We start from the raw sequence: 23,526 nt of genomic DNA, 5'->3' as shown, positions 1-23,526 counted from the left end.
CCGTGTTAGCCAGGATGGTCTCGATCTCCTGACCTCGTGATCCGCCCATCTCGGCCTCCCAAAGTGCTGGGATTACAGGCTTGAGCCACCGCGCCGGCCTCGGAAATTATTTTCAAGTTTTGTAAAAAATCATCTACTATTGGCCGGGTGTGGTGGTTCACGCTTGTAATCTCAGCACTTTGAGAAGCTGAGGAGGGAATATCACTTGAGTCCAGGAGCACCAGCCTGGCCAACATGATGAAACCCCATCTCTACTAAAAATACAAAAAATTAGGCAGGCGTGGTGGTGGGCGCCTGTAGTTCCAGCTGCTTGGGAGGCTGAGGCAGGAGAATCGCTTGAACCTGGGAGGTGGAGGTTGCAGTGAGCTAAGATCGTACCACTGCACTCCCTAGCCTGGGTGACAGAGCGAGACATTGTCTCAAAAAAAAAAAAGAAAAGGCTGGGCGCGGTGGCTCACGCCTGTAATCCTAGCACTTTGGGAGGCCAAGGCAGGCGGATCACGAGGTCAGGAGATCAAGACCTTCCTGGCTAACACAGTGAAACCCTGTCTCTACTAAAAATACAAAAATTAGCCGGGCGTGGTGGCAGGTGCCTGTAGTCCCAGCTACTCAGGAGGCTGAGGCAGGAGAGTGGAATGAACCCAGGAGGCAGAGCTTGCAGTGAGCAGAGATCGCGCCACTGCACTCCAGCCTGGGCGACAGAGCAAGACTCTGTCTCAAAAAAAAAAAAAAAGAAAAGAAAAAAAGAAAAAGCCCAGGGCAAGGCCCACAAGGGAAAGAGGATGAAGAGCAGAAGCTTTCCTCTAGTCACATTTTTCCATTCTGAGGCCCCAGAGACTGACTGGTCTCCCTTTCTGGTACCACTACCCCATTAACTCCAGCAAGGCTTTACTTCTCTACTGGCCCTCTCTTCCCATCTGTGATGAATTGCACAGCTCCACCAAGAAATTCTCTCATGCAGTTGATTCTACATCACCTTCCCACCCCCAAGTGCAAGCAATAATGGGAGGCTGAGGGCATGGCTTTAAAGAGCCTCTCCTAGGTGTCCTCCCTTGCCCATCACTTCTCCTAACTTCTCTTCATACTTTACTTTTCCCCTAATTGTTATTTGTGTACCTGTGATCTAGTAAAATCTATTTCTATTTCAGGGTTATAAAGATTAAACGAAGCTCTTAAGTAGTTTACCAGAGGAGGATCATACTGAGGAGTGGCTCTACTGGGGAGGGCTGAAAGACTGCAGGTAGGCAAAATGTGCCATCTGTAAGAGCACTGAGTAAAGTGCAGTCACCAATTCAACCCCCATACCCTCCTCTAAGTCCTGCAGTCCCACTGCTCTCCCCATCCAAAGAGAAGGCACTAGGGCAAGGAGGGCCAGGGGTGGGCAAAAGGGAACAGCATTTACAGTAACCTGCATGACAGTTAATCCCACACCCTCCTCCATACCCCCATGCCTCTTCTCTTTTCTTGCTAACAGAACCCATCTTTCCTTTCTTTCTTTCTTTTTTTTTTTTTTGACAGGGTCTTGCACTGTTGCCCAGGCTGGAGTACAGTGGCACAACCTTGGCTCACCACAACCTCCATCTACCTCCCAGGTTTGAGTAATTCTTGTGCCTCAGCCTCTTCTCCTGAGTAGCTGGGATTACAGGTGTGTGTCACCATGCCTGGCTAGTTTTTTTGTATTTTTAGTAGAGACGGGGATTTGTCATGTTGGCCAGGCTGGTCTCGAACCCTGGCCTCAAGTGATCTGCCAACCTCAGCCTCCCAAAGTGCTGGGATTACAGGTGTGAGCCACAGCACCTGGTTAGAACACATCTTTTCTATAGTATCAATTAGGCAGCAATGCGCCCAGGAAAGCAGGCCCTGGGAACAAATCATGATTGGTCCGTCACAGAAATTTCTTCTTTGCTGGTGGAAGGACTAGGAGGGCGCAGTCATAAGGGGAGGTTGGCTGGAGCCTTCCAGAGAGGACTTTCTTCCCTGACAAAGCATTATGGAGACAAGGACCATTTTCCATGCTTTTCTTTCTTTTTGCTCACAAATCAGAGTGCTGATTTGTGAGATGATGCTTAATGCCATGGCAGGCATCAAACCCCCATGAGGAAAAAAGTCAAGAAAATCACAGACACAGACCCAAATCCTAACATCAATGAGCAAGCAACCAGAACAAGTGCTAAAACCTATCTCCAGTTTGCTTATTAAGGAAATAATAAAAGGCCTTATAATTTAAGCCACTTGGGTATTCAGTTACTTACAACTAAAAGTACTCCAAACTCATACAAGTTGTACAGGGGAAAGGCAGAAGTTCGGAACATCATTATCTGTGACAATGGGGGAAGGAAATTCCCATGGCTATGGGGCTGAGACAGAACTGCTGAGAATCAAATAAAAGTCAATCAGGGACTAAACATTCGTGCCTCAAAATATGACCAGAAATATACATCAGGAGTCCCTAAAATGTTGTGGAAAAAATAACTTTATCTTTCCAACATTCTGACATAGACAAGGGAAGAATCTGTGAGTGTGGTGGTACCTGTTATCCCCCCCAGGGTAAATCAAATCAGGTTTTATGATCTACCAAATGGTATCATCAATTGGCCAAATGTTCTCCAATGCTCGCCAACAGGCAACATGCTACACTTCTCCCAGGCCCTGGACTAGCAGAGGTCCTTATATCCTCCCCAAAACACTCTGCTTGTCTGGCTTTTTTTAGAGTGTTGAGGACTAACTAACCTCATCCTCAGCAATTTCCCTCCTTTTCTGCTTTGCTAATTATTTGTAATGTTTACAACATAAAGAGTCCCCTTTGAGGAGAAGAGCCTAGTTGCATTCATCTTTGTGCAAGACATGGTACTTATTAGAGGAAGAGGAGAAAAAGTAAGGGTTGAGGATTTTTTTTAAGATTTTGACTAACAATAGTGAATTCTCTTCTGATAATCTACAAACATCTTGCTTTCCTAGAACATAAGCACTCACCAAAGGGTCCTGCAATCCTTAGGCCAGCTAAAGGGTTAAAGGGAGTCAATGCTGCTCCCAAGGCTCTGATCCAAACTGGAATTGGTCTGTCTTGATCAGCAAGGTCTGGTCGTTCAGGGAAGCCCCAAGGTTCCACTAAAATGAGATGATTAACCCTGTTGGGGGAAAGAACAGATTTAAGTTCATTTGGTAAAATCACCCTAAGTCTATAAAGAGCTAGCATGATTTATAAAACAAAGGTAGAATGAACCACCTTCAAAAATCTTCACGTTAAAGACTAATGGCGGAACAGGTCGTATTATGCTGTTATCCTGTGTAAACTTTCGAGATTCAGTAGGATCTAAGCGGTGTATGGTAGAAAGAGGGCTTTATTTTTAATATATCTAAATGTGGATAATAAAAGATGTATAGAGTACACAACTGTGTGTTTATTAAAAAAAAGAAAAAAGGGCATTTGTTATTTAAGTTACAATCTGGGAGATGATGTAGATCACTGGCTACTCAGAAAAATCCAATGGTTCCATTTATATCACGGCTGACACTGCAAAAATGGCCAAAGATCAATATCTCATTCTTTTTTATTTATTTATTTTCTATATTTTATTTTATTTTATCTTATTTTATTTTGAGACAGAGTCTCGCTCTGTTACCCAGGCTGGAGTGCAGTGGCGCGATCTCGGCTCACTGCAACCTCTGCCTCCCAGGTTCATGCCATTCTCCTGCCTCAGCCTCCTGAGTAGCTGGGACGACAGGTGCCCACCACCACGCCTGGCTAATTTTTTGTATTTTTAGTAGAGACGGGGTTTCACCGTGTTAGTCAGGATGGTCTCGATCTCCTGACCTCGTGATCTGCCCGCCTCGGCCTCCCAAAGTGCTGGGATTATAGGCGTGAGTCACTGCGCCCGGCCCAATATCACATTCTTATAAAATAGCCTCAGATACCAACAATAGTTATCTCCTATGAATCAACCATCCTAAAAATTTAAGTGAAGTTAAGGACTTAAAGTGGGTTCAAAAGTACTTTAAATTAACTTTTCATAAACATGAGGATAACGTAATGTGGACTGAAAACACTCCTTAGTTTGGGATTCTAGAACTGTTGAAAAAGAACACGTCTATCTACCTTATCCATGATTTCTTGCTATACTAACATTAGATTCTGTTCCCAATTCTTTCCCAATTTTCTTTTTCATTGACCAAGAGATAGAAAATCTTTAGTACAACTTCATATACAATTATTTCTTATTGTTAATCATTTTAATTTTTCCATCTTATGAAACTTCTTCCCAATGAAGGAAAACCAGAACTATCAGCAGTACTTCCATGTAGTTGCATCATACTTTATACATCATAAAGATTCTAAACAAAGTACAAAGATCCTTCTGAAACAATACAATGTTCAACTGTAACCAAACCAGCCAAGAAATGCCAGCCAAAAATCTCCCAAGGATAAACTGACAATGACTCTAAAGTCCCTTTCCTAAGTTATAACTGAAACAGAAAGGTAAAGAAACTAAAACATGGGCACAGATGGTACTATTCCTCATATAAAATCTATTCTGTTATTGTTGTCAGCATGCGTAAGAATGAGTTAGTAACAGGTCCATACTGTTGACTGCTTTTTTTCAGACAGAAAGCTTTAGAGCACAGAGCTCTATGGTCCCTTAGAGAATATTGGGTGCAATCTTTCATCTTAGATAAAAAGGAAGCTGAGATGTACTACACGACCTGCTCTGGTATATAACATTAGTTAACAAAGAACTAGGGCTGAAACCCACATTTCTCTACTCCAGCATACTAACAGATGCTGACAAGGAATTGGGCAGAAGGCTTTGTTTTCTAAAAATAGGCTAGTCAACGTAAGATAGACATATTAGTAAAGGTAAAACTTAACCTTTATTAACTCTCAAGGTCGGTCCTAATAGTATACTCTAGATTTCACAGCACTGAGAACATATGTAGACTATAACCATAAAGATGTATGAAGATATGTGATAAATGAGTTTCATATAATTATGAAGTATGCCTTCACAGCCTAAAAATTTCATATGAGAACATTTTCTAATAGTGTATCAGAAAGAGGTTGGAAATGAGTGTTTTGCTTTGTTTTTTAATGGCAAAGACTATCTCTTATATTTTGACCACTTCCTAAATTCCTTTTAATTTTTTATTTTTTGAGATGGAGTCTCACTCTGTCGCCCAGGCTGGAGCGCAGTGACGCAATCTCAGCTCACTTCAACCTCTGCCTCCTAGGTTCAAGTGATTCTCCTACCTCAGTCTCCTGAGTAGCTGGGATTACAGGCATGCACCACCACGCCCAGCTAATTTTTGTATTTTTAGTAGAGACGGGGTTTTACCATGTTGCTCAGGCTGGTCTCAAACTCCTGACCTCATGATCCACCCACCTTGGCCTCCCAAAGTGCTGGGATTATGGGCCTGAGCCACTGCACCCGGCCCTAAATTCCTTTAATTACAGCCCACAATAAGATGTGGGGTAGGGGAAGGAAGAGGCCTAACGGGTATGAGTGGAACTAACGAGACAGCCACCTAGTTGAAAGCAGCAAAGATTCATGTTAAGAAACAGCCACTATTATTCACTATTGATTTACTTCCCAAAGAGAAAAATGAACTCTTCATTAAAACATACCCTACCCTAAACAATTGTTAAATTTTTGTCACAAATTTGTTAATGGATCTTGCTCAGTCTGCTCTAAACTCTTTCTGACCTGCTAACCCAAAAACAGGAGGACAAAGGAAAACTTGACAGAAGTCTCATCTGTCTCTAGGTGACTGTTTTTGCCTTAGTTCTGGTTTGCCTTTTAAATATGATCTTCAAAATTTCATCCCTAGGTGAAAATGCCAGTTTAACAAAGTATGCAAAGTATATATACTAAGGCAGATGACTTTTCAGTTCCTTTTTGAAAAGGAGTGAATGTCCCTACAATTGCTCAGTTCTACTGTCCCTACAATTGATCAGTTCTATGTCTTCATAACCTAGTATGAGGCTTAGCACGTGGCAGATGCTTGGCAAACATTTGGGTTAATATGCTTTTCCATGTTTTCTTTTGGTCCTAGTCTATTAAGCATATACAAATTTTATAAAGTATAATCATAGCATAAGCATATCCAACTTGATTTTTCTGGTCCCCCAGATGACATCAGAACATCACTCCTATTTATTAATCTCATTATTCAGTAACAAAATCCATTTAGATAGTCAACAACCAGTCTAGTCTTTTCTAAATAAAATTATACTGTCTGGAACAGAAAAATAAATCATAAGCATTGAATACTGGCCACAAAATTATATTAATATATGTGTGCATGTGTGTCTGAAACAAGTTTTGTGGGGTGATACAATTGTATTTTTCTAATCCAAACAATATAGAAGGGCTATAGTAAAAAAAGTTTGAACATAATTTTTTAAAACTCTACAACATCTAATCTGTAGTTAACTGTAGTTATATATCATCTGCTTCTACTACATGTAAAAACCCCAGAAAATAATTGTTCCTTATTTTTGGTTTTAGGTATTTTAAATAAGATAGACCATGCAAAGCACTCAGGTTAGTGGCTATCAAAAGGTAAATATTCAGTAAATGTAAGCTAGTTACAGTAGCAAGAATAGGAAGACTACAAGAGTAGAATTTATTCCAGGGAACATGGAAAGACAGGTATTTATTCTTCAGAAGAGCTTGATCACAGGTGACTACAACGTTGCACCAGACCAAGGTCCCAGGCTCTCTTCTAACCTCTACTTCTAGTAAAAATATTATCTCCTCATTTGATAGGAGTTACTGGGCTTTAATGTACATCTAAACTATAATAAGCTAAACTCTACTCTTTAATATTCCAGAGAGGGTTCCCTGCTGGGATTGTTAGTTCACATTTAGGGTAAAGAATGGGTCCAACCAGACAGCACATGCGAGTCATCCTATTAGACATCCTTGTCAAGAACCAGAGACTGGTTTAAACCACAAGAAAAATAAAGAACCAGCAGAGCAGGAACAACAGAACAGCTCATCAGTTTTGAAATATAAAAAGGCATTCTTCTTAACGTTAGTCATTAGAATTGGCCTTGAGTTTGAAGATGGTGAGCAGAGTACACCCTTAAGGGCAAAGCAGTGGACAATACCTGTACCAACACACTGGGACCTGATTTCACTTCGTCTAAATGCTAACAAGGGTAGATAAGCCTGACCTTCATGAGATTTAAAGACAGCCACCAATCGGAAATAATGCAACAAGAACAACAGTCAGGTCAGGCGTGGTGGCTCATGCCTGTAATCCCAACACTTTGGGAGGCTGAGTTAGGAGGATCACTTGAGGCAAGGGGTTCAATATCAGCCTGGCCAACATGGTGAAACCCCGTCTTTACAAAAAATACAAAAAAATAGCCAGACGTGGTGGTGCACACCTGTAATCCCAGCTACTTGGGAGGCTGAGGCACGAGAACTGCTTGAACCCAGAGGCGGAGGTTGCAGTGAGCCAAGATCGTGCCACTGCACTGCAGCCAGGGCAACAGAGCAAGACACTGTCTCAGGGGGAAAAAAAAAAAAAAAGCAGCAAAGAAAGGAGAACAATCAGACCTAGGATCAAAATGTATAAAGGAATTTAAGGAAAATAATCAGAAAGAACGCTAGTCAATGCACAAAGGAGGCATTTGCAAAATGAAGTTAGCCCCAGGTATTTCCCATTGGCTCCAAGCCACCAGAGAGAGAAAAGGGAAGGCCTGGAGAACAAAAAACTAAATAAATACCTTCAACTTCGAATCAAGTAGAACAGTTTTTCCTAGAAGAGCAGAGGGCCAACAAAAATTGCTCAACTCCATTCTGTACAATCAGAAGACAGAGCCAGGCAAAAGAAAAGTATTCAAGATAAAATTATATAAAAACTTTTCACTAGAGAAATAAAGACTAGTCAAAACTTACTCTAATGTAACTCAGAATAGATCTCTTTGCTAAACACTTTCTAAGTTAAAGTTTCTATAATCTCCTTTTCCTTAGTTTATAACAAATATCTTCAAAATACAGATAGTCTTTTTAATGGGGTCCTGAGCAGCAGGGGCCAGAAGGAAAGGAAAATTAAAAGAGAAAAACTGGACCAGGCACAGTGGCTCACGCCTGTAATCCAAATGCTGGCAAAAATTGATCAGCTTTTATTTGTTCTTTAGAGTAAGAATCCTTCTTAAACAAGTGCATTAAACTAGGCATTTTCATTCTTCTCCTCAAACTGTCCTATAAAAGTAACAAACGGAAGAATGGAGCTGCCCATAAAAGACAAAGACTGAAGTAGGTATGGCTTGGAACACTAAGTCCCAACAAATAAAACAATGTTGTTTTTGTGTTTTTTCCCTCCATGCATTAAACAGAAAGTAAGGAGCTGTCATTTTACTTAAAAGAAAAAAATAAAGATTACATTTGCAACACCTGAGGAAGCAAAGAACAAAATAACATTATCAGCTGGGTATGGTGGCTCATGCCTGTAATCCTGGCAGTTTTGGAGGCCGGAGGATCACTCCAGGCCAGGAGTTTGACACCGGCCTGGGCAACATAGTGAGACCCCCCATCTCTACATAAAATTTAAAAAATTACCCAGACATGGTGGCACACCTGTAGTACTAGCTACATGGGAGGATTGTTGAGCCTAGGAGGTCAAGACTGCAGTGAGCCACGATTGTGCCACTGCACTCCAGACTGTGCAACAGAGTAAGACCCTATCTCCAAAAAAAAAAAAGTAACATTCTCAAAGTCCACTATCGAGAAAAAAGAGAGACAAAAGAGGCACAGTGAGTGTAAGAAATGATCTGAATTTCATTTGATCTCCAGACCACTTTTTCCCTCCTCTTAGCGTTCCCCCCACTCCCACCAAAAGTCTTTCTGAAACTCAAAGATTCATTTCAATCTCATGACAGCATAATAAAAATGCTACTGGATCAAAAGCAAGCTGGATGAGCACTGAGTATGTAGTTCGGTAACTGTTTGTTGATACCAAGCGGACTGCTCTGTTGCACCAGAGAAAGCATGTGTGTGCTGCAAAGAAGCTTCTCCAGCTCAGGTGAAACATTCCAGATCACACAGAAGGCAACCCTGACAACTACCCCATCTGCTTAGTGGGAATGCCAACTTCAAGACACACCAAACACTAAACATCACTTAATATGAAGTTTGCTATAATGGTGAACACTTATAGTACTCAGTCCTGTTTAATCCTGTTTAATGTTTGGATCTGTGAGTCTACTGAACTATTAACTATCAGATCATCTATGTAAATTTGTACAAATTTGCCCAACCAGGATCAAGCAGAAAAAAATTCCTTTTAATAAAAAGTTAACAAATATAAGCAACATTATTAGTAATATGAATAAACACGTGGACAGCAAGACCAAAGGGCACTAAAGGAGACGATGCACCTTGCAGAAAAGACAAGAGCTACTCATTTTTCCCTGTCCTCTCCATTTAAAGAGAAGTGCTTTCCAGGGAAGCCATACCGAACAGCAATGAAGGAAAAAAGCAAGGGAGAAGGGGAAGCCCGTGAGATTGTTAATTCCAGCCTTCCTATATTATATGCTACAATGGGGTATTAATCTGGTCTATTAGAATAGGGAAAAAATAAACTATAAAATTTTACTTTTATTTAGTAGATTTAACACACTTCTAAACTAACTAAAGTTGTTGGTTTAAATGGCTGGTCAATTTGTTTAATTCTGTAAAATATTCATGTATGTTATATATACATATATATGTGTGTAAATGTTAGAAGAAACATGCTAATACCTTTCTCTCACACATACATGTAGAATGATCTCTTTATTTCCACTGTAACCTGTTTTTATGACATAGTAACTTAACATGTAGATTAACTGGGCAAAAGGCATAAAACTGAAATCTTTGCCTGCTTATGCTTGCATATCTGAAACTAATTTTTCTCCCAAAAATAAATTAGAAAGATATGACATGACCAGCTCTTATCTCTTGATACTTCTGTGCAAAATGGAAAGAGAAGAACAGAGAAAAGAACAAAAAATTGTAAGCTAAAAGGTGAACTTAGCTTATAATTCTCTTTTTCAAAATCACCTATTCAAGAAATATTTACTAGGCAGCCACTATGTGCCAACCATGGTGTTCTGACTGACTGGACATAATCATGATTGGAGATATCTGAAAATCCAGAAAACATCATTATTTTGAAATTAACCTGTATTTAACAATTTAAGTTTTATGCAGTTAAGAATATAAATTTGAATATTCAACAAACTCCGTACAGTTCAAAATTTTGTTGGCAACCAGTCAAATTTAGACAGGCTAATTATTTCAAGCATTCTCATATCCATCTACTGCTACTACTTATGATTCTTGGTCCTGATACAGTACTCTAGTTTTATTTCTAGCATTAGACACAAACATTCAAAAACCATTTTCTAAAATATAATCAATCCAATGCAGGAATCACTAGCTTTGTTTTTAGATACCTTTTGCTATTCTCTTTTATAGCTGTTTTTAAAGTGTTGATTCCCTTCTGAATCCCTGAAGCTTCACCCCCTATTTCTTTAGAGCAGTTCACAATTGAAAATGAAACTCTTACCAACTGAAACTCTTACCAACTGACCTTATCAGTAGAGAGCTATGAAGGGTCAGGATTCTAAGACTTAGGGTTTAATGACCAAGGTCTAGCCTGCAGAGTTCCAAGTCACATCTCCAGAGAATAAATGCCACAAGACAGACACAGACATAATACACACCTGATAAAAAACAAAGGAAGTTCAACTCCCACAAATAGCCCTGTTGACTTGTACCAGAAAGGCATCCACTTCCTTCTCCTTTCACCATAAATGCAGATAGGTGTTTGTCACTAACAGTAAGACACAATAAAAGAAAGTAACCCCAGCCGGGTGCGGTGGCTCACACCTGTAATCCCAACACTTTGGGAGGCCAAGGCAGGTGGATCTCCTGAGGTCAGAAGTTTGAGACCAGCCTGGCCAACATGGTAGAACCCTGTCTCTACTAAAAATACAAAAATTAGCTGGCATGGTGGCAGGCTCCTGTAATCCCAGCTACTCGGGAGGCTGAGGCAGGAGAATTGATTGAACCCGGGAGATGGAGGTTGTGGTGAACCGAGATACCGCGCCACTGCACTCCAGCCTGGGCGACAGAGTGAGACCCTGGCTCAAAAAAAAAAAAAAAGAAAAGAAAAGGAAGAAAGTAACCCCAAAATGCCAACCAGGAGAAGAAAATTTGCGTTTCTTTTTAAAGAACAGGTCCACCAGTTGACAGGACTATTACTGTCTAGCACATCTAGGACCATGAGATCAGAAAAATCAGGTGTAAATGCTAAAGTTTAAAGAGTCTATAGAGAAAAAGTGGCTGTTTCAGAGGAAGAGAACCTCAGGGACACAGGGCTGCTGCTTCACCCATCAAATTCTGTGTTGAACACACACCCAGAGTTATGCAATGGGGCGATCTTATAGGTATACACAGAGACTCTGAAATGACCATCATCCCATGTCTCACTCACAGACCTCAAAGTCAAAATCAGTTGTAAATTTGGATTTAAAAATCAGTCCAATGGAAAAATACACTGGCAACACAAAAATGCTATATTCATTTTTTGTTGTTTCTTTCCAAAAGATGAATGTTTCTCCTGTTTTCTTAGCACTTAAATGTGACCTTCTCTCATAGTAGTAACATGAATAATAGAAAACAGCATTTAAAAATAAGGAAAGAGGCTGGGTGCAGTGGCTCAGGTCTGTCATACCAGATCACAGAGGGGAGGCCAAGTGGGGTGGATCACCTGAGGTCAGTAGTTCAAGACCAGCCTGGCCAACATGGCAAAACCCCATCTCTACTAAAACTACAAAAATTAGCTGAGTGTGGTGGCATGCACTTGTAGTCACAGCTACTCGAGAGGCTGAGGCCTCTCGAGAAGAATCACTTGGGCCTGGGAGGCGGAGGTTGCAGTGAGCCAAGATCACGCCATTGCACTCCAGCCTCAGTGACAGAGCAAGATTCTCTCTCTTAAAAAAAAAAAAAAAAAAAAGACAAAGAAAGGAGATGATACTAGAAAGACTTTGAAGCAAATATTCATTAATTCAATGTTTTATAATGAGAAAGGTTAGGGTATGGTATAATAAAAAACCCTGGGATATATGCTATGAAGTTATATTTTCTATAGTTTAGATAAAAGAAAACTAAAGGTTAGATGTTAAGTGATTTGCTCTAAGTCATAAAGCTAGCACTAGTACCTACATCTTCTAACCTTCTGGTTTCCCCTTACAGCTTACTATAACTTAGATAGAAAACATTAGACAAAGCCTGCTGGATCCATAGATTTAACGATAATAGTAACAAATAATTTTTACTTGTGGCTTAAAATTATACATTAAAGTTTCTACAGTTCTAAGTTTAACAAATAGAAAGCCCTTTCCCAAGCCTATTAACATGTAGTACATGTAATAGGAAGATCTGACACGATTATTTCAGCTACTATATTGGTCATCAGTTGTGGTGTGGTCTATAGGGTCCTTTAAGAGAATGTCTGCCTTGTAAGGCTCGACACTAAAACCACCAAAGATGAGAACTAGAGTCTGGTACTTGGAAGCACAGTTTTAATCCCACACTTCTGTCACCACCACTTACCTTGATGGGTACTTCAGCGAGTAAGCAGCAGCCAAGAATCCACCTAGGTTGTGCCCAAGCAAGATCATTTTGTCCAATCCGAGGGCACATCTCCACTCTTCAATGGATTCCACAAACTGATTCTCCACTTCTTCTGCGTCACTGTCAAACCTGGGTCTACTACTTCGTCCAAAACCCAATAGGTCAAAAGCATAGACAGGTCTGTTGGTGCAAAGATCTCCAAAATTCAGTGCCCAGAGCCCAAGACCTCCTCCAAAACCATGTAGAAGGACAAGTGGAGTCTTATTTGAAATATTATGAGAGAACTTCAGTGTCCATATTTTATTTCCATTAGATATACGAACAGGTTCTTTTTTGTATGTGCAAGGGACACCTAATGAAAACATAAAAAAGAAATTCTGTTTCATTTTATTACTTCTGAGAAGGGAAGCATTCTCAGAGCAATCAAAAATTACAAACCATCTAGTATCCAATCTCATGATTTTAGCTTTTATTGCCAGCTATTTTTTAAAAGTACACATTTTATTGAAGTAAATAACTCTAAATGACTATGTTTCAAACCTAAGGGGAAAGACCTACCTCAGACAAAACTCAAGTAACCTGTGGTCAAGGTCTTTGGCAAGTCATATTACCTTCTAACTTCTTTCCACATCTATCAAATGAGGGTATTATACTCCTAGAAGTGAACAGGAACTTAGTGGCCACCGAATCCATTATTTTAAGGTCTCCAGCTTTGCAGACAATTTGTAGAATACTGTCAAGTGTCCTACAATTTCAAGGTGGTATTCTTTTGTTAACTTTGAGTTGAAGTCAGACTCAAAGGCATCATTTTTCCTTTAAAAGTAATCATGAACTTAGGGAAGGATTAATGGTATCTATATTAAACACATAAGTGAAATATTAAGTCATTTCAAAGTTCAGTAGAAAAAAAGTTGACAAAGTATTGTAGGAACTCCTCAGCATGACACACCAGGTAACTTGGGTCCAACTCTAGTAATCTCCCAGAAAAAGCAAATAGTCACAATTTTAAAGATCAAAGTTCTTTTTTACCTTCAATGCTGTGGGACTAAATACTTTAAACACTCCCAAAAATTGCCTAAAAATGAAATTAAATTTGAAATTCACTTATATTTAACTATCAACTGAATAGCTGCATTTCAGATATACCCCTTAATTATTTATGCATATTCATATACAGTAGACAAAACACTGAAGAAACAGGAGTTTCTGCCTTTTAACCAAAGAAATAATCTCAGGTTTTGTATCCATATAGTGGCAGCAAAGAAGAAACCTAACATTCATTCAGATTATTAACAGAGCACATGCCCTCAAGTTAGGGGAAATACCATTAGTTTAGAAAAGGGGCTACTTTGGCTTAAGTACCAAGCCAAACCACTTCAGCATTTTGAACACATACGTCTTGTGTATTCCCATAAAAACCATCTGTAAAACTATCAGATAACTCATTCTACAGTAGCTTACTTTCATGTCTGATAAGCAGAGACCAATTCACATTCCTATTTGCATCCCTAGAACCAAAAGGAAGGGAATCAACATGTTTGTTAGATGCATGAATTGAGAATCTAGCACCTCTTTTTATCTCCTGATAAGAATTTTTTTATTTTGGTAAATCACAATGACAACTTTCTCAGTTTCGTAGAGAGCAAGTTTACCCAAGTACATGGAATAAAAGTTCATTATGTTAAAAATCTGTAATAACCAGGTGTGGTGGCTCACGCCTGTAATTCCAGCACTTTGGGAGGCAGAGGCGGGTGGATCACCTGAGGTCAGGAGTTCGAGACTAGCCTGGCCAACATGGCGAAATCCTGTCTTTACTAAAAATACAAAAATTAGCTGGGCATGGTGGCAGGTGCCTGTAATCCCAGCTACTCGGGAGGCTGAGGCAGGAGAACTGCTTGAACCCAGGAGGCAGAGGTTGCAGTGAGCTGAAATTGTGCCACTGCACTCTAGCTTGGGTAACAGAGCAAGGCTCCGTCTCAAAAAAAAAAAAAAATTCATGTAAGATGGCTAATTATCCCTTCCTAAGGATATATACAGTTATGGTCACTGACTCCTGAATCATTCAAATGCACAAACAAATCCATTACTGGTAAAGAGAATGAAAAACAGACATGTACAAACATCTGCACCTACATACAAAAATAACACATGAATGTGAACGGTACTACTTAATCCACTCCTTTAAGTAGAATCAGCAAAACAAAATTGCACAATAAATACCACTGCTTAGAACTATACCCACAGATACCTTGGAATGCCCTGATGGTACAAGTTTGGATAAATTTTAGTGCTCATAAGAAGGAAAAAAAAGGGCTTCCACACCACTATAAATACAGAATCCTAGAATGTTAGAACTAGAAGGAATTCTAAAGACCCCTTCATTTTACAAAAATCCTACCCCTTCATTTTACAAGAAATAAGAAGCTCAGCAAAGTGACTTTTCCAAGATTTTGTGGCAGATCTGGGCCTAGACCAAGTTACCTGGGTCCAGTCTAGTACTTTCACTATACAAGGCTGCATGCTCTGAAACACCTAGAATCTGTTCTCAAAGCATAGTCTCAAGCATAGTCAGGGGGGTGTCCCTGAGACTCTTTGAGGGGATCCAGGAAGTCAAAACTATTTTCATCATAATACTTATAATACTAAGACTTTATATTTTTCACTCTCATTCTCTAGTAGGTATACAGTCTTCCAGAAGTCACATATGTGATTACCCATCAGACTGAAAGCAGAAGCAGCAACCTTATGTCAAGCTAGATATAAAAGAGATTTGTAAACATGTAAACAATGTTACTCTTCTCATTACATATTTTTTGGAAAGTATTTATTTGTTTTTTTGGTACAAACTTTATTTTAATCTGTAATGGGTTTGTTACCATTATTTTTAAAGAAATTAATAAACATTTTTGATTATTCAATTTTAATTTCTAATTGAATTAGAAATGGTAAATATTGATAATAAGCCCATAAACAAATCTCCTTGGGGTCCTTACTAATTCAAGAGTATAACAGGGGCCCAAGACCAAAAAGTTTTAGAACTCCTACCTGCCAGCCCCCAACATTCATTTCTGTACTTTCTAATGACAAGGAAAAGGAAAAAAGTTATCTTGCTGACAATGAACACACCACAAAATCTTACCTCTAGTTTCAGGGCAGTGAGATATATCGGACCTATCTTAGTACACAGTTCATTTAACTTACAAGAAGAAAGCCTTACATTTTAACATCTTCTCTTCAGCTTCTTTAAGGTGTAATGTAGACGTAGGGCACCACGTAGGGAGCCAGCCAGTTAGCCATCCTGACCTAGAGCACCAAAAACAAAATACAAATAGGTAAGTTCATGCTCTTCTCAACTACCAACTGTCACATGCACAGAAGAAAGGCAGCACAGGAAATTTACTACCTGTATGATGGTGAAGCTATGTGTGACAAAAGTGACCTAACATGCACAAAACATGGTGGTAAGTACTGGGATACAGATATTCAACTTCAGTCTGTGTACTTACAAGTAGATCTCAAAGTCTACCTTATTCATGGATAGTCAGATTCCAAATAAACAAAAAGAAGATAAAATGGGCAGAACAAGAAAACACAAAAAATACATTCCTCCCCACTGCAAGACAGCCTCTTATTAGAGTAGAAGTGCAAAAAAAGTTAAAGACCAGGAGTAGATTCATTTGAATGACAGTTTCACAGTGAATATAAAAGGTACCTCTATAGGGGTTGAGAAAAGAGACGCCTTATTAAAATCTGAGATCTATCATATTTGGGGGAAAAAAAGGCTTCAAATCTCATATGAGTAGTAACATACCCCTAACACAAATGTCAGGGGCTGGACTGTGTACAATCTCCTTGGGGTGAACTGGTTAACTGTTAATAGAAATACAAAAAAGCTTTGGGTTTCAGCAAACAGTAGATGAATAGAATGACCAAAGCATCCATTGGAAGACAGCACAACAAAGAACAAGGACGCAGATCTGAGGCAACTAGTGAGGAAAGGCTTGGGGGGACTGCAGCTGACATACTTTGCTTGTAGCCAACAAAGGAGAGGGTGAGCCTCAACTCCTGGCCTGGCAGCTACAAACCAAAAGCTTATTGTAATAACCTGACATAATGTAGAGCTTCAGCAGTCATTTGACAGTTAGCAAGGGCTGGGTACATGGCTGGTATTATTTAAAATGAGAACTCTCTGATGAAAAAGAAATGAATTAGAAGAGGAAAAGTAAACTACTGCAGAGTCCAGATGAGAGGTAAGGGCCCAATCCAAGGCTTTGGCAACAGGCATAGAGATAAGAAGATGTAGTCACAGAATATTTAAAAAGGAAAACAGGTTGGATTTCATAATTGGTTGGATATAAAGAAGGTATAATAAGGATTCCCAGGCGTCTCTCTTAGGGTACCACTATAATGACAGACAACACAAGGGTTAGAATAGGTGTGAGTAGGAAAATATGTTAAGTTTTGGAAGTGTTGTGATCCAACACCCAGCTTTCTAACCTTTGTACATTCATCCTACAATACTTCCCTTCCCTGTAGAATTTATCTGGCTATTATGTATAACAGGTACTCAATAAATAATGTTTGCTGAACGATTAAGTCACTCACAATCCAGGAGATCTCAGTCCAAATTATCCCCATTTCATAGATGTAAAAACTGAAGTTCAGAAATGTTAAGCACCAAGTCCAAGGGTATACAGCTAGTAAGTAAGTGACACAAGCAGAGATTTGAGTTTGATTCTGAGCCACTCCAAAGTACTTTTTTCTCAAATGACTACCTTCCTTAAAATGTCTGAAGAGTTGTCCATTACCTACAGGATAAAGTCTATATTTTCTTGGACCTGCACAAAAGGTACTTTGCAATCCATCCACAGCCTACCTCCATCCCATCTTTTCTTTTCTTTTATACATTGTACTTTTTCCAGTACCTCATAGCTCCCAAAATTTCACATGATTATGTGTCTCTATGGCTTTGCACAGCTCTTGTAAATTACCCAGTCTCAAGTACTTCTTTATAGCAGCATGAGAATGGACTAATACACAGGCCACTAAAATAAAAGAACTCATGATTTTTAGAGGTTAAAAACAATAAACTATCATTAAGGTGAAGCTCTTTTGTTCTTGACCAGACATTAGGTCTATATTTAACCATAAAAATATGAACTAGTACCAACATGAAATTACTTACAACTCAATCTCATCCATTGTCTTAAACGAACATCCCTCAAACCACATCACAATTATTTGCCAGAGAGAATCAGAGGTCAATTGAAAAAAAAATTACAGTGAAATGAAGTATAATCTACTATTGCTCCAACTGATATCACAGACAAATTGGGGCAAAGAAAACACAAATACATTCTTTGCATTTAAAAAGGATGCTTTTTTTAAGAAACAACATTCAAGAAATAATTCAGACACTGAATACCTACTATGTACAAAGCACCAGAGTTTAAAAAGTTACATACCAGCCTGTAATGGAAGAATCATGCCTACCTCCATCAACTTACCACTTACCACAAAACCAGCTTTCAAAAAATGGGACTGTCTGTCCATGGATTTCCCTCCTAGTGACCAGCTCAACTCAGAGAAAGGGCAAAACATGTTTTCATGCTTGTAAGCTTACATTACATTTTATACTAAAAAATTACATCTTCAACCATAAGAAGAGGCACCAACTCTTTTCAGGTTTTCAAAGAAGCATCTTCATCAAAACAGGTGATTTTTTTAAAGTGGGTTTTTTCCTAACAGAAAAATATATATTTAACAAAACATAGCAAGATATTCTCACCCTTAATGGAATTGTAAAGACAGCACTCTTCCCCTAAGCCCTGATGTTTCTGTCCAGTTTTACTTTAACCAGATGGTTAAATGTTTTACAGAAACTATCCTCTACTTCTTTGAGACACTCTACAGGATTAAGTGTTATACATATAATAGGCTCCAAGGAACACATCCAATGAGTAAAAAGCAAGGGCCTATCTTTTCCATCCTTTAGTTGATTCCTGTTTGTTCAAAGGTCCCATACCTTACCTTGCAACCTCTATTGCTTCAACCCTCTAAAACTTACCCATCCAACTCTACCTCCTGTCTTTGGGGTAAAGTAATCTCACCTTCAAAGAGACCCTTTGCCCCCTCCCCAGTGGAATCCTATGTCATTCAGTGTTGTTCAGCATTCCTAGGTTTAAATATATAGAAGACTGGAACTAAGGACACAGGACTGAAGCTTGTCAGATATCCTGCCATTCTTCTGAGGTCACAAAATTCAAGGTAAAAACTAAATTCACATAGACCACCTATAAAACAGTAAACTAGATTCAATGCCTTTTCCTCATAGCTTTGGAAAATAAATAGAAAAGCAAAACCTAACTTCTCTGTTTTATTTAAGGAGATAAGCAATAAACACTATCATCCATCACTGAGGCCTAAATTCAACAGTGACCAAAGTGTCAACTATAATACAAAGAAAAGCCATTCACCACAGGAACTATAGCTTTCTAATAGTAAGCATCTATGACATGGGGAAAGCTTACCAATGCAAGCCAAAAAGTTTTCTACACAGCCCCATCAGTTGGGCACTTACCTTATTAGCAAGGCAAAGGATACAAGGCCTAAAGCATCTATCTAATCACAGAAACAAAAACAAAACAAAACAAAAAGGGATCCTTGTTTTATAACCATTGTAGTGTAAACTGAGAATCTTTTTAGTAAGTAGACTTTTGAGTAAGAAAAGTTATAAAAGATCACATCAGAGGTGACAATTCTAAGGAAAGCCAAGTAAGATGTGCTTAACATATTTTAATAGAGTATATTTTACCTAAGAATCTGACTTTAAGCATCCTGAGTGAGAGACACCACTCTTTCCATTAACTTTTTACCTAATCTGTTAAAAAAAAATTACATTGTACTTATACCCTATACCACCAACACTTAAGTTTCCTGGTAATCTCTGTTTTGTTCTTTAACATCTCTGACTATCTATACTGTTACCAAACCTGAATTGCACAATCTATAAATATTATGAAACAGTGAAAGAGGTTTCAAAGATTCTGAAGAAAATATGCAGAAATCTGGCCAGTTTCCACACACTCTTGGTCACTTAAATAACATTTCTAATTAGGTTATAAGTAAAGAGGATTTCATTATATTAAAATTTTGTTTAAAATGGCCTCCATTCCTATTCTAGTACAGCTGAGAGAGAAAAATCATATAAACTTATTATTGCTCTTGATAAACTAACCTAAGCACAGTATTCTATCTCATTTAAAGAAACCATGAGGCTTTGATTTTTATTATAAATATCCAAATTAATTACAGGTATGAATATATATATATTTATTTATATTTACACTTATATTTATCTGAGATACTTCCTCAACCAATGACTAAAAACTTCCAAATTGGAAACTGTAACACCTGGGTAAATAAAGACCTTTCTTGGGAATTTACTTTTTAAATTCCATTCTTGGGAAGGAGAAAAAGAAAAGAAAAAAGAGGTCTTTGGGAGGTTGAGGTGGGAGGATTGCTTGAGCTCAGTCAGGAGGTCAAGACCAGCCGCCTGGCACATGCTTGTAGTACCAGCAACCTGGAGGGGGAATACGGGGGCTGGAGGGCAAGTTGCTGAGATGGCAGGATTGCTTGAGCCCAGGAGGTTGAGGCTGCAATGAGCCATGATTGTGTCATTGCACTCCAGCCTGGGCGACAGAGCAAGAACTTGTCTCCAAAAAAAAAAAAAAAAAAAAAGAATATGGTCTCATACAGCTACAATTTAAGTGACTAACATGCCATTTTATTTTGGATAAATGATACTTAAGTGATTCAAATTATCAACGACAACCCAGGCCCTCTAATATATGTTAACACACTAATTAATTTTCTTTTAACTGCCCCCCCACCCATTTCTAACCTGTAACTTTTAAAGACACAGAGTGGTAGTATAAGTGTTTTAGACAAGTCATGTGCTGGTAACACTTATCTCCCCATTGTTTCCTACCTTCCTTCACACAGTAAACAAACCATTTTAGAGTCACTTATATGACCTCATTATCAAACACACTTGAAGAAGCCTCATGTGTAGTCTACTTAACAAGTGAGTTACATTTCTTTGCATCAGTTCTAAAATAAGTTCATTCACTAGATAATAAAGAGAAAAAAACTAAAAATCCTAGGTCTCAAACTGAACAATCAGTTTTAATGAATCATCTCACCACATGATTTTTTTTTTAATAACTCACAATCAGGAGTGGGAATTACAGAACCATGAGATTAGACTAAAAACCTAACAATTCGTCAAGGCAATGTTTAAGCCAATATAATGTTTCAAGAGGAAGAACTGAGCTTTTTATATCGTTTAGGAGCAGGAAGGTAAAAATAAGATCATGGTCTGGACATGTTAAATTTGAGGAATCAGTCACAAACATCTGACAATTAGAAACATTACCAGAGTACAGAAGAGGACTCCAGAAAGAAAATGAGATCTGAGTCATCTCCACAGACGAGATAGTTCAAGGAGTTTAAGTAAACAAGACAAAAAATAAAAACAAGGGTGATGACAGAATCCTGGAAAATGACTACATTTAGAGAATGAAAAAAAAAGGGAGAAATGAATAAAAGTATTGTTGCTCTCAGGTAAGATAAAAGGCAAAATGTCATTAAGACCTAGAATGTCTAATAAGAGTTTCAAATAGTAGTAGCTATCATTACAGTAACAAACACCAAAAAGGACCCAAGAAGAAGTACTGAAAAAACTAGAAGGTCATTGGGATGCGGCAGTGAAAAGTTTTGTGATTTTTAAGATGTCAGGTGGCAAAGGTTTGGGAAGGAGAGAAGGCAGCAGAAAGGCACATATCTTGCCAGTTTTTAAAAAGATTAGATAGAGAAATCCACTCTCCTATCTCCAAGGCAAAGACCTACATTCACAGTCTAATGTAAACCCAGAGGGGAGCTAGCAAACAGACTGAAGCAGGGAGGGGAGAGAAAAATCCCTTATTTATACTTTATTTATAGCATTTGATGATTTCCATGGCGTAAATACTCCCACCATGGCCAATTTCAAGCTGCCAACGGTTGGCAAAATTCCTGAAAATTTAGCAATGGCTTGCTGGTACAAATCAACTCCAGCGCACAACTGCAAATCACCTCTTTTATGGTCTACCCTGCAACTGGGCAATTCTGTGACAGCTTTCCTCTCAACTCAATTGTCACTTAATCATTCTCTAGGATAACTTAAAGCAATTCACAGAAGTCTACTCTACTCTCATCACTTTTAGCTTTCTCAACTGTTCTGCAGCTGAAAGGGGTTGTGAAAGCAAAATGGATCCCAGTATGCCTGTCTTCACTAAGTGCCACAAAGTAAAGGACAAGAATCATATTCAAAAAGCCATCAGATGACCATTTTAAAACTTTCCTTTGTTAATGTCATCTCCCTATCTAAACCTCAAATGTTTTAAGGTTAGGGAACTGTATTCAAAATAAGAGCCAGACATCCCACGAGTCCCAATTCCAGTGACAGGCAGCAGAGATACAGGGTAAGCATCTTAAATCCAGACACCTGAAAGGGTTCCACTCCAGCCCTGCTACTTGCTGGCAGACTGTCAGCAGCCCTTCCAGTGGTAGTTTCAACTGCAAAATGGGAACAATAACATCCAGCACACAGGGTCAACCTTGGACTTCACAGGATCACTTCTAGGGATAGTCCCTAGACACCGCTAAAGCATATTGCCAAGAATACCAGGGAAGCCCACTTCTGTCTAGAAACTGGCTAATCAGCTGCTAAGGATTTTTTAATCATCTACCTCCAATGACCTCCAACCATCACTCTAAGCCATAAAACCCTTTCACGATTCTGTCCTGGACTCCCAGGCCCCACTACATCAAAACCAAAGAGTCCACCTGAAAGTATTGTCAAGAGTCAAAAATGTTGTGACAAACCAGATGAGAACACAACCTACCAATCAGGTTCCTACTTGCGTCCACATAACATTCAACATTTCACCTCAATGCAACGAGGAAGTTCATCAACAAACCTCAACAAATAAACAAAACTCAAGAGAATAACTTCGTTTCTAATATTTCACAATTTTTCCCCATGACATCTTTCCAAATATCCCTGTCTTCATGGTACTCCATATTCTATCATTTAGGTTATGCTTCCTAGGCAAATTTCTCCAGAGGTCTGAAGTAGAACTGATGTCAAAAAATTAAATATATATGGGGGAAGTTTACTTTCCAATATAAATGACAGGTCTTGAGAAACAAGGCAATAATCTCCATAACAATTATTCCACTCATTAACTACTATTCTTCTACTAACAAATGCAAGAAGTCATTTAGGTGTAGAAAAGAATAAACTCACTACACCTGTATATCAAAAAGTTTCAGATTAGACATCTGCCCTCCAACTTCCAGTTTCCTATACATTATGTGTGTTCTTCTAAGGCACATGCAACACACACTTAGCCAGTAAAACCAGAATAATCCCAGAAGCGCAAATAAATAAGGGACAGTGGAGCTTGCAAGCCAAAGACCTTTATTCGAAAGATGAATTATCACATTTGAACGTGGTATCTCTATCTTAAGGGCTTTCTTTCTGTGAAGTATCTGAAACCCACAGCCATACACCCACTTCCCTAACTTCTTCTCCCCTCCCCCCTTCTCGGCACCCCTGCCCTCCCGCCGCTTCCCGGGCGAATTCGGGCCTCTAATACCCCCCCAAGGAAGCGCCGCCCCTTCCCACGGCCACGGGAAAGATCGCCCAGCGGCCGAGGCTGGACAGAGCACAGGTAGTACCTGCAGACGGAAGCCGCGCTAGGAGGCTGACAGAGACACCCGGTCATTTCCCGCGCCTCGCAGTCAGGTGCAGGGTCTGCTGGGCACCGCCCGCCGGCCGCACTGGGACAGG

The 23,526-nt window shown here is 39.2% G+C and overlaps 1 protein-coding gene across 1 annotated transcript in view; it reads right to left on the bottom strand.

Annotated features, from left to right (window-relative positions):
• The window catches only part of ABHD5 (abhydrolase domain containing 5), a 29,187-nt gene extending 5,667 nt beyond the window's left edge, over positions 1-23,520 (bottom strand). Inside the window, exons 1-4 of the mRNA XM_011968084.1 lie at positions 23,415-23,520; positions 15,847-15,932; positions 12,609-12,981; positions 2,974-3,128 (exon numbers count right to left, since the gene is read on the bottom strand). Coding sequence (XP_011823474.1) covers positions 2,974-3,128; positions 12,609-12,981; positions 15,847-15,932; positions 23,415-23,461 — 661 coding nt within the window. The 5' untranslated portion in view covers positions 23,462-23,520. The remainder of the gene's footprint in view (positions 1-2,973; positions 3,129-12,608; positions 12,982-15,846; positions 15,933-23,414) is intronic.
• Between the last annotated feature and the right edge of the window lie 6 nt (positions 23,521-23,526).

The sequence above is a fragment of the Mandrillus leucophaeus genome, unplaced genomic scaffold (genome assembly GCF_000951045.1).
Source record: "Mandrillus leucophaeus isolate KB7577 unplaced genomic scaffold, Mleu.le_1.0 Scaffold829, whole genome shotgun sequence".
Taxonomy (NCBI): domain Eukaryota; kingdom Metazoa; phylum Chordata; class Mammalia; order Primates; family Cercopithecidae; genus Mandrillus; species Mandrillus leucophaeus.
This window is presented reverse-complemented; position numbering and strand designations above follow the sequence as displayed.